The sequence below is a fragment of the Drosophila miranda genome (genome assembly GCF_003369915.1).
Source record: "Drosophila miranda strain MSH22 chromosome Y unlocalized genomic scaffold, D.miranda_PacBio2.1 Contig_Y4_pilon, whole genome shotgun sequence".
NCBI lineage: Eukaryota > Metazoa > Arthropoda > Insecta > Diptera > Drosophilidae > Drosophila > Drosophila miranda.
The window spans coordinates 791,616-803,733 of NW_022881636.1; the positions used below are offsets into that span (position 1 = coordinate 791,616).

General features: G+C 42.0%; 2 protein-coding genes across 2 annotated transcripts; both read left to right on the forward strand.

The window, feature by feature from the left end:
* Positions 1-6,572: 6,572 nt before the first annotated feature.
* On the forward strand, positions 6,573-6,985 carry LOC117194903 (SOSS complex subunit C homolog). Its single transcript, XM_033399369.1, has one exon. The coding sequence runs from the start codon at positions 6,597-6,599 to the stop codon at positions 6,972-6,974; it is 378 nt and encodes a 125-aa protein (XP_033255260.1). The 5' UTR covers positions 6,573-6,596; the 3' UTR covers positions 6,975-6,985.
* Positions 6,975-7,717, forward strand: LOC117194902 (methyltransferase-like protein 5). Its single transcript, XM_033399368.1, has one exon. It carries the CDS (start codon positions 6,995-6,997, stop codon positions 7,637-7,639), a length of 645 nt encoding a protein of 214 aa, XP_033255259.1. The 5' UTR covers positions 6,975-6,994; the 3' UTR covers positions 7,640-7,717.
* The last annotated feature ends 4,401 nt before the right edge of the window (positions 7,718-12,118 follow it).

A 12,118-nucleotide genomic window follows, 5' to 3' on the forward strand; every position in this document is an offset into this window, starting at 1 on the left:
AGCGCCATTTGCTTCTAAGCTGGCATCACAGAATCCGTGAACTTCTGTAGCCACACTAGAACGAAGAACCAAGCGAGGAAATGAGATCCGAGAAATGCTTGCCAAACTATTTCTCAAGTCCATCCAAGTTGAATGCAACGCTGAGGGTAGGCTTTCATCCCAATCCAAATTTTCTCTCCAAAGCTGCTGAAGGAAGATTTTGCACCTGACAATGACTGGATTTATCAATCCAAGAGGGTCGTAGAACCGCGCAATCGCTTTGATGGCTTTGAGTTTGTGTCCAGTGCGGACAAGGCAAAAAGCAGCTGATCCGAAGCAGGGTCCCACGCTAAGCCGAGAGTTTTGGCAATGTCGCTTCCATCATTAAACTTTAGGAACTTCTCTATGTCATCTTCAGGGGTTCCCTCAAGTACTTCCTGGTGACTGGAGCACCATTTCCTAAGTCTAAAATTACCACGGGACAGTAAAGCTGATGTTTGGTGCATCTTGTCCATGACCTGTGCGACCGAATTACCGCCCGAAATAAGGTCATCCACGTAAAACTCCTGCCGCAGAGCAGCTGAGCCAAGAGGGTAGGACTCCTCCTCGTCGATGGCCAGCTGGTGCATTGCGCGGACCGCTAAAAATGATGCAGCCCTCGTCCCGTATGTGACGGTGTCTAATGTGTAGACTTGAACCTCGGACTCGATGGAATCTCGCCATAGGATGCACTGATACAAATTGTCGGGTGGAGACACTAGTACGCAGCGGTACATTTTACAAATGTCCCCAGTGAGAGCGACTGGATATGTTCGAAAGCGAATCAATATGTTAAACAATGCAGGCTGAATAACAGGGCCTGTCATCATCACATCATTTAGAGAATATCCAGTTAATGTAGCTGCGGATCCATCGAAAACGACACGGAGTTTTGTCATCTTACTGTCCTCCTTTAGGACACAGTGATGAGGCAAGAAATATTTGCAGAGACTCTCTGATTCCAACCTTGCTTCCGTCTCAGCTATCGAATCTGGACAATTGTGCGTAGCCAAAAGCGCCGAGCTTGATACCTTCTGTCCACCGCAAGATACGATCCACCCAAGCCGGGTCTTCTGCAGAAGATGCAGTCCATCGGTGAGTTTGATTTGCCCTACGCAGAGGAGATCATAAAAAACGCTCGCACCAATGAGAAGATCAACCCGTTGAGGATTGAAAAATGCAGGATCAGCGAGCTGAATGTTAGATGGAATACGCCAATCGGATACATTTACTGTCATACTTGGTTGAGAATCGGTAATCGTGGGGGCGATGAGAGAAGTAAGTGTAGTTGTGTAAGCAGAGGTGCGAGAATGCATACAAATGCTTATGGTGGATCCCTCAGTAGAAACGCTGGTATCGCCCAGCCCAGACACAAGTGCAGACGATTGAGTTCTCCTAGGCTGAAGCTGCTGGGCGAACCTGGATGTGACGAGATGCAGCTGCGATCCTGAATCTAAGATGGCACGACAAGGAACTAAAACGCCAGACCGATTCTTTACGAGAACCACGGCTGTAGCCAGAAGCACGACATCAGAGTGAAGACCTTGGGCAGCAAGAGAGGTAGACGAAGATAGAGACGAGCTGCTAGCAGAATTTTGAGCAACGGAAAGAGTGTCCGGTTGAACGGCCAGATCGGGAGGAGTAATACCTGGGCAGCCTTGTGTTGTGGGCTGTATACTATCGAAGTGCAACAAACTATGATGCCTACCGCCGCATACTCGACATTTTCCACTATTGCATGCGCGGGTCCGGTGCCCCGGCTTTAGGCAATTGAAGCATAGGGAAAGCTTCTTCACGTCTTTGTGGCGCAGCAACGGTGAGAGATTTCCGAATATCTTGCACGAGTATATTCCATGGCCCGCTGAGTGGCAAAAGACGCATGCAGACGGGTCGGCGGAAGAGTTGGAAGCTACAAACGTTTTCTTAACCTGCGTATAGGAATGGTTTTTTCCCACCTGATCGCTACTAGCGTGTGTCGCTGTAGCATATTCCAACCGCTCCATTTTCTGGCAGCGTTGCTGCAAGAATTCGAAGAATTCCTCTGCGGTAGGTATATCATCCGACGATGTGTGCTCCTCCCATTTGGTTTGCGTCTTCGAATCCAACTTCTGCAGCAGCATGTTGATGACCATGAATCCTGAAATCTCCTCAGCAGTTCCCAATGTCTGCAACGCTCGCATGTGTAAATTGACTACATCCGAAAACTCCCGAAGCCTTTTAGCAGAAGGCGAGTCTACCCTCTTTAGCCCAAGAATCTTCTTGATGTGTGCCTGGAAAACAAGTCTTTTGTTATTAAAGCGTTTATTAAGTATATCCAGAGCCGCACGATAATTGGCACTGGAGAGCTCTAAGGATCGAACCGAATCCAAAGCCGCATCAGCGAGGCAAGAGCGAAGGTGCTGGAATTTCTCGATGTCACTGGGATCCGCATCCGCTTCAATCACCGATTTGAACATTGCCATAAAATCCGAGAACTCGACGTATCCACCAGAAAATTTAGGCACCTTCAGCTCAGGAAGTCGCTGCTTGTGAGCCATGATGATGGTACTATGTCCGGAATGGCTTGGCAGAGTCGTAGAATGGGCAGCGGCGTGTGACTGGCTTACTTCAACAGCAGCCAGCAACTCAGCTTTCAACGATATGAAAAGAGTATCGAAGATTTCGCGCAGCTCACTCCCAATCTCGTTTTGATCGAGAGCCTCCAATTCATTATGGGCCTTATTAAATTCCTCTCGAATTTCTGCCAACATATCAAGGCGCACCTCGACTTCCGCGGCGGTCAGCTTATCGATTTTATTCCCCGCGAAGGATTCGCCAAGCCTGTGCAATCGATCATATAATGACTGACTTTTACGCTTATACAGACTCAGTCTGGAATCAGCCACCACAATATTTCCGCCCGCGCCTGTATTCGGATCGTTGTCCATGTTAACCGTTGTGCAATTCGACACAACAACGGAAAATGAAATACCGCTTAAGCGACGATGTATAGACGCGAGAGCGAGAATGCAAGACACGAAAAGTCAAGAACCGCGGCAGCAGCTGCGCAGAGAATGAGAGATTCGACGCTTAAAGTACTGGAATTTGTCTATAAATATTCCAGCCGCACTCTCACTGAATTTGCACTTTAAACTGTTTTTCAACGTGCACCCAAATGTATTTGTTGGTAGTTAAACTACCCAACAACACAATATTGTATAATTAATAAGTGTTTTAACGGAACGCGATTAAGAAATGGTTTTATATCACTTCGGGGTCACCAATGTTTGAGATGCCAAGCTTTTTTGGCACATATGTGTTTCAAAAATGAAAAAAGATTTTGGGTTAAACTTTATAATTCGTATTTAATCTTGGTGACTTAGCGGAACCAAAACGTATCGCTTTCGTTTTAAGGTTCTCCAGCTTTCACATATTTTTGCTGCTTGCACTAAAACGAAAATTGTTGTTGCCCTGGCCAATTTTGTCCGAGCCAAATTTAAGGTTGGGTCAAAATAAAATTATTTATAAAGAAAGCTAAAGTTAAGTTTTCCTGATATTGTAGGTGTCAAGGTTATGTTAATGCACCAATAAGTCATCTATTTTTTTTCCTTTTGCAATTAAGGTTCGTTTCGTTGTATAAAAAGCCGTTTACTTTTCATTTCGTCAACGAAAATGTTTTCGTTTTGAAAACGAATAAATCTTGCAGAATGTGAAAACGGGATCCCCAATTTATGTGTATTCAAAGGTAAATCGGAAAACTCTTGTGAATGTGAAAAACGGAGCCTGGCTGTATATTTAAATTTTTATTTCCTACAAATTTAATATACCATATTTAATGTTTATTAATAATATAGTTGAGGAAAAGAATAAAAACTACGTAAATGATGGTTAGAAAGATGATTAGATGGAAAAGGTAATTGAAATATCATCCAAATGGTATTCCAATATTATAAACTTTTAGGGGGAAAAGAACGCTTTTCTGTTTCTGAAATTCCAGAGATTTTCTAGCTGTCTTTATTGCTCTCACAGCATTGGGTCAGATTTCATTCCCGGACCAGGGATGACCCTACGCCTTACTGGGAGAATCCATGTGATTGTAAAACGACAACTTTTGGCAGCAAATGTCCATTAAATTTGTCCCCAAGGAGGGAGCCGAAAGTACACAGGAAAGTCGAAAACAAGTCAAAGGCCAAACGTTGGGGGTAAAGTTTTGGCTTTCGGCTGGGTCTGCATGGATGTCCAGAATGAGGGCGTACTTCAGTTGAGGAGCCCTCCTGGGGGGAAAAAAAGGTTGAGGACGCTGAAAGTGAAACATAATTTCCGACACACAATTAAAATCATGTCCCAATGGCTGTTGTAGTAGCCAGCACAAAATATAGGGAATTGGTTATCTTCTTTCGTCTCGTGAGACCCCCTAGTGATATTTCGAACGATCAAGCTTTAGCCGCTCTTAAGGTTGGATCAAAGCCTTAGCCGCTCTTAAGTCCGAACGCCCACGAACACATACAAGCGACGGACAGTGGGAAGCATAGACGGCAATCGTACGATTGCACAGTTAAGCTATGCTGTGCATTAGACGATCGTTTTATGCTGCTGCGAATGTTCTGGATCATACGATTGCACAGTTAGTAAAAAGCTCAAAAGCTCTGCTGCACTGGCTACTCAGTCCATCGTCTATTACTGCTTTGAACAATATAAGAAAGTTGATCGATCTGTAAAGACGTGATAATTTCCGAGTGCGAGCAACATACATATTGCACACACATATATATAGTGCTATCCGGAAAATATATATATTTCCACAAATATATGCTGGAAGCATATAGTTACAAGTGCCGTACAGTTCAGTGGTCAGTGAATGACAAGAATTTAGTGCAGATATATTTGGGAAAAGAGGTATGTTTTCATATTAGTGCCGTGCACGTGCTGACATAACCTATGTTGCAGGGAGGTGTACCTAAGCTGCCCCATCGCGGTATAGTCTCGAGAAGACTACCCTGGGAGCTGGCTTAGGCGAACAGTTGTCGAGGTTTCTCCAACCCCATCCATAATTCATCTTTTCTGGACCTTATATTGCCACCAAGTCGGAATCTCCAAAGATCCAAGTGGAACAGATCAGCCTTAATCGCCAAGAATATTTAGTGCTGCTCAGACATAAATAACTAAATACAAGCTTGGCGGAAGATTCGTCAGTACGGCCCGGAACCATATACATCGCACCTGTTGACCTCTAACCAACTTCAGGCGGTCAACAGTCTACAAAGCAGCAGCACAGGATCGAGTTTTGTCCAATTTACATTTAATTCATTATCAAGTTCCAACGCATAAACATCAGCAGTTTAACGTAATGTAACTGAAACTTTATTAACACCCCTCTTTGATGTTACGCGCGTACATACCTACATACATATGTGCATATGCACACTAAATTGTCTTCGTTTGCTACCTTTTGGTTCAATTTTCGCGATAGAGCATAACAATTAAATTTCTGTCTGTATTATGAAAACCAAAACAACTGACTGATGACTATGCGACGGTGTTTGTAGCGTAATTGTATTGTATGCATTATATATTTATGATTTCCATATTTTAAACAGCTGCGGTCAACATCTACGACATCATTGGGCCCAACGATCAGCGTAAGACAATAACGCCGGAGTGAGTAACTATGTACAGCAAAAAGTAGTTTGGTCAAAAGAGCCTATTAACTTGAAAGTGTAGATATGCATACAGTGTATAATGATTCAAACCCGTCTGCTCAGTGTGTATAATGCACCCCAGTCTGATCTAGCTTTTGTTTACGATTTCGATTCTTATTCTCTCGTTTATATATATATATATATCTATACCCTAATGTTTTTCATGCTTTAAAATAATGAATTTATAACTAAACTTATATGATAATTAGGATTAAGGAAATATTACCCACAAATTAGAAGCTAAGTCAATTGTTGTGTTTCTACAACTGCAACGTAATGAATATTGAAATTGAAGTCTCACATTATATTAAAATATGAATCTTTTTGGATTGAAATGAATCTTTAAAATCATAAAAATGGCCTGTCGAGTATCCGTGCCAGGATCTTATAAAATGTGGTAAACCTTAGTAAAGGATTGATCAAGGGACAATGCAAGAACTCGAACGCAATGTCATGGTAGGGAGGGTACAGAAGAGAGGGACAATCAACACCTAGGTTCTCTCTAAATAGAAATGGTTCAGTAGGGCTTTTTTTTTTGGCGTGTCGGCGCTATCAGTATTTCAGTTTCCTTTGTTTTATATAATCACTTATAGTTCCCGTAAAGTGCACTAATTAAATGTAGTGGAGTACGATAGTACAATTAGGCGAGGAAGAACCCCGACCATCCGGCGAGCTAGACCCGAGCCTAGCAAGAGTGCACACGACCAACCCTATTTGTACGCCGTCCTTAAGTCAGTCATGGTCATCTGCTGATACCGAGGGCCTATATATCTGTTTACATATATATATATTTAAACTCTGGTACACTACACATTTATAGAGTTCACAAGGGCTGCGGTGTTCAAAGAACATAGTTTTCATTTCTTTCTTCATTTTCTCAAGAGAATTTTCACTTATTTCATGGCTTTTCCGACAACAAGTGCACAGCAAGCCGAAACAAACCGAAAGATACTCGAGGACATCCAAACCAAAAAGCAGCTGCTTGCTGGCGGGATAATTAACCTGGGACTGAGCAACACAAATCAGATGCCCTCTCCTCAGTTGCTCGGCCAGCCGACAGCAGCACCTGAATTCCTACCGCAGGGCGTGGGCTTACCCACAAATGCCACGCCGCCCCGATCCGCATTTAACCCTACCAGTTCCACCACTTTGGGCTTCTTTATCCCCCAAGATTCGTATTTTGGAAACAGCTTCATTCCCGTGCTTCCTCGCCTGGAGCCCTTACCGACGACCACAGCCCCGGCCACGACGACGGCCAGCCACATCGCACCCAAATAACCGAACTCTTATAATTAAACATGGCCCGCCTTAAGCTGAAGAAACTGGAGGAGTATTTGCAGTGTGTCGATGGATTCGAGAAGCCGAAGATCATGCTGGAACAGTATCCAACGCCTCCACACATAGCAGCATGTATGGTACATCATATGCAGGCCCAGCATGATGATATCGAGGGCAAATTCGTCGGAGACCTGGGCTGCGGCTGTGGCATGTTGAGCATAGGAGCCACTCTGCTGGGTGCCCAGCTGACTGTTGGCTTTGAGCTGGACGGAGATGCTGTTGACATCTACAGGAACAATGTGCAGGAAATGGAGCTGCCCAATGTAGACTGTGTGCGGGCGGATGTCCTGCAGCTGCCGGGGAGCAAGTGGGAGAAAACTTTCGACACAATCGTTATGAATCCGCCCTTTGGGACCAAGCACAATGCCGGCATGGATATGAAATTTCTGGAGGTAGGTCTGCGATTGGCTACAGGAGCAGTCTATTCATTGCACAAAACCTCTACACGCGCTTACATCCAGAAGAAGTCCGAGGAGTGGGGAGCCAGCGGCTCTGTGGTGGCCGAACTAAGGTACAACATCGAGGCCAGCTACAAGTTCCACAAACGTCAGTCAAAGGACATCGAGGTGGATTTCTGGCGGTTTGACATTAGCGGCAAGGATTAGCCTGCGGACCGTATGCATTTTCTTTGGACATTACATTTATTTATATTATTAAAAAACTTTAAATAATAGAGGAATGAATTCAAACTCAAAAAAAAAAAAAAAAAAAAAAAAAAAAAAAAAAAAAAAAAAAAAAAAAAAGGTGTAGTAGCCAGCACAAAATATAGGGAATTGGTTATCTTCTTTCGTCTCGTGAGACCCCCTAGTGATATTTCGAACGATCAAGCTTTAGCCGCTCTTAAGGTTGGATCAAAGCCTTAGCCGCTCTTAAGTCCGAACGCCCACGAACACATACAAGCGACGGACAGTGGGAAGCATAGACGGCAATCGTACGATTGCACAGTTAAGCTATGCTGTGCATTAGACGATCGTTTTATGCTGCTGCGAATGTTCTGGATCATACGATTGCACAGTTAGTAAAAAGCTCAAAAGCTCTGCTGCACTGGCTACTCAGTCCATCGTCTATTACTGCTTTGAACAATATAAGAAAGTTGATCGATCTGTAAAGACGTGATAATTTCCGAGTGCGAGCAACATACATATTGCACACACATATATATAGTGCTATCCGGAAAATATATATATTTCCACAAATATATGCTGGAAGCATATAGTTACAAGTGCCGTACAGTTCAGTGGTCAGTGAATGACAAGAATTTAGTGCAGATATATTTGGGAAAAGAGGTATGTTTTCATATTAGTGCCGTGCACGTGCTGACATAACCTATGTTGCAGGGAGGTGTACCTAAGCTGCCCCATCGCGGTATAGTCTCGAGAAGACTACCCTGGGAGCTGGCTTAGGCGAACAGTTGTCGAGGTTTCTCCAACCCCATCCATAATTCATCTTTTCTGGACCTTATATTGCCACCAAGTCGGAATCTCCAAAGATCCAAGTGGAACAGATCAGCCTTAATCGCCAAGAATATTTAGTGCTGCTCAGACATAAATAACTAAATACAAGCTTGGCGGAAGATTCGTCAGTACGGCCCGGAACCATATACATCGCACCTGTTGACCTCTAACCAACTTCAGGCGGTCAACAGTCTACAAAGCAGCAGCACAGGATCGAGTTTTGTCCAATTTACATTTAATTCATTATCAAGTTCCAACGCATAAACATCAGCAGTTTAACGTAATGTAACTGAAACTTTATTAACACCCCTCTTTGATGTTACGCGCGTACATACCTACATACATATGTGCATATGCACACTAAATTGTCTTCGTTTGCTACCTTTTGGTTCAATTTTCGCGATAGAGCATAACAATTAAATTTCTGTCTGTATTATGAAAACCAAAACAACTGACTGATGACTATGCGACGGTGTTTGTAGCGTAATTGTATTGTATGCATTATATATTTATGATTTCCATATTTTAAACAGCTGCGGTCAACATCTACGACATCATTGGGCCCAACGATCAGCGTAAGACAATAACGCCGGAGTGAGTAACTATGTACAGCAAAAAGTAGTTTGGTCAAAAGAGCCTATTAACTTGAAAGTGTAGATATGCATACAGTGTATAATGATTCAAACCCGTCTGCTCAGTGTGTATAATGCACCCCAGTCTGATCTAGCTTTTGTTTACGATTTCGATTCTTATTCTCTCGTTTATATATATATATATATCTATACCCTAATGTTTTTCATGCTTTAAAATAATGAATTTATAACTAAACTTATATGATAATTAGGATTAAGGAAATATTACCCACAAATTAGAAGCTAAGTCAATTGTTGTGTTTCTACAACTGCAACGTAATGAATATTGAAATTGAAGTCTCACATTATATTAAAATATGAATCTTTTTGGATTGAAATGAATCTTTAAAATCATAAAAATGGCCTGTCGAGTATCCGTGCCAGGATCTTATAAAATGTGGTAAACCTTAGTAAAGGATTGATCAAGGGACAATGCAAGAACTCGAACGCAATGTCATGGTAGGGAGGGTACAGAAGAGAGGGACAATCAACACCTAGGTTCTCTCTAAATAGAAATGGTTCAGTAGGGCTTTTTTTTTTGGCGTGTCGGCGCTATCAGTATTTCAGTTTCCTTTGTTTTATATAATCACTTATAGTTCCCGTAAAGTGCACTAATTAAATGTAGTGGAGTACGATAGTACAATTAGGCGAGGAAGAACCCCGACCATCCGGCGAGCTAGACCCGAGCCTAGCAAGAGTGCACACGACCAACCCTATTTGTACGCCGTCCTTAAGTCAGTCATGGTCATCTGCTGATACCGAGGGCCTATATATCTGTTTACATATATATATATTTAAACTCTGGTACACTACACATTTATGGCGCCCAACGTGGGGCCAGGCAACTTGCCTTAGAATCTAAAACCAATTCAGAGCCGATATTAAAATTTGGATTTATAGTGTCTTACTATATAGGCCGTTTATTTTAATAAGACAAGCAAATCTTGCCTTGGTTCTCCAAGCTCAACCGGTAATACATCAAAATTTCAACGACACATTTTCTTTTGCAAAATATTGCACAAAGGTTAAAGATTTCAAAATTTATACTTTGACTCGGTTTTCGGATTTAGCAACTGCAATTCATTTTATTTCGGATTGGTTGACCAAAACAGACCTACAGTATCGAATTGTGAGTATCAGAGACAGTTATGCAATATCATACAGTGATCAGAATAAACAGGAATTGTTTTAGGATTTAGCGGTTCCAATTCAGTTTATTTTGGATTGATCGACCAAAGCAAACCTGCTTTTTCACTTTAGGCATCTTGAGTTATTCGGATTTACAATTTTATATTGCCAAATCGCGATAGTTGTCCAATGATTCAGTGCACGAGGTCATTAACTGATAATTAGTCCATATTAACGAAAATAGAAAAGCCTACTGAAACCAAATAGATATTTCGTAAGTATCCTGGCATGTGGGAAAGACAGACATTATTATTACAATTAATACCTTCTTATATAATTTTTTTTATTATTTTTTTTTTTTCTTTAATTCCTTAAATATTGTCTGATATACAATGGCTGTAAGGCGAAGTACAGATGACATAACAACTGCGTTGCAGGAAGCAGAACCATTTTGTGGAATTTGCAACGAAGTATTGGGAACTAGTGAGATTATAGCCAACACCCCGTGTAGACACAAATTCCATAAACTTTGTATTTTGGAACAGATTAGGACAAACCCAAAATGTCCCACCTGTTCATTAGATTGTTCTGCTCTGGCACTAACATTCTCTAACAACCCGTTGTTAGCCGAGCTTAACGCCGAAGGAACACGACCAACTAGTGCTAACGAATCTTTTAGCACAATAGACGGAACGTCTAATCGACCTAAAAAGGGCCAAAAGTTTATTAGAAGGGGTATGAATACGAGAGCAACTCAACGATCCAGGTTAGATCGCTCACTAACAGAAACTGAAACCAACAACACAACCCTTCCAATAACCTCTCAAGTGGAAATCGCTAACTACGTCAAGTCTGCTGTAAGCATTCAACAGGCTCAGTTAATGGAACAACTAACTTCATTTTTAAGCAAAACAATTGAATCTTCGATTCAAAGTCAATTAGCGTCACTCCAGCTGACGCAACCAGAACATATCTCTCCCGATGTTTCCGGTGACAATAACATTAACCAAACAAATAACGTGGGTATCGGTCAAGCACGAGATAGTCACGCAGAAGTTCTTTTAGATTTTTCAAGAGCGAGTGCAAATCGAAGTAATTCGAGCTCACACGTAGCACCAGCAAAAGTTTCCAGTATAATGCAGAATTGGCGCATTAAATTCGATGGTTCAAAAACTTGCATGAGGATGGATGAGTTTATTTATCGAGTACGTTCTCTAACGCAACAAAATCTTTATAACAATTATCAATTGCTTTGTGATCACTTGTATCTTTTATTCGCGGGAAAAGCTAGTGATTGGTACTGGAAATTCCATCGAAATTACCCAAACTTTAATTGGGATACGTTTTGTATAGAGTTTAGAAGAAGATTTGAAGATGTTGAGACCGACTATGATATCTGGGAAAAGATTAGGAAACGTCGTCAGGGCGAAAACGAATCCTTCGATGACTTTCAATATGCTATCGAAGATCTCGTGGATAGGCTTCATAATTCGGTTACAGAAGAAGATGTTGTGAATCTACTTATTAGAAATTCCAAGCCCACTCTTCACCACGAGCTTCTTCACTTAAAGATTGCCAATAGATCGTTATTACGACGAGAGGTACGTAAGCACGAGCAGTTTTATAACGATATAAGATCGGTCAAGCAAAGGACTCTTCGCTCATACGTATCGAAATTGTCAGGTCCAGACGATAGCGAGCAGCTATTCGATGACTTGGTCGAGCATAATGAAGTGTGTCAAATACAACGTCGTACTTCACAGTCAGTTCCAACTTGCTGGAACTGTGACAACAAAGGTCATAAATTTGACGATTGTGTAGGTCCTCGTAAGATCTTTTGCTACGGGTGTGGAACAAAAGATACTTATAA

Excerpts from the sequence above, each read along its gene's own strand:
- LOC117194903 (XM_033399369.1), top strand. The coding sequence starts at position 6,597 with ATGGCTTTTCCGACAACAAGTGCACAGCAAGCCGAAACAAACCGAAAG.
- LOC117194902 (XM_033399368.1), top strand. The coding sequence starts at position 6,995 with ATGGCCCGCCTTAAGCTGAAGAAACTGGAGGAGTATTTGCAGTGTGTC.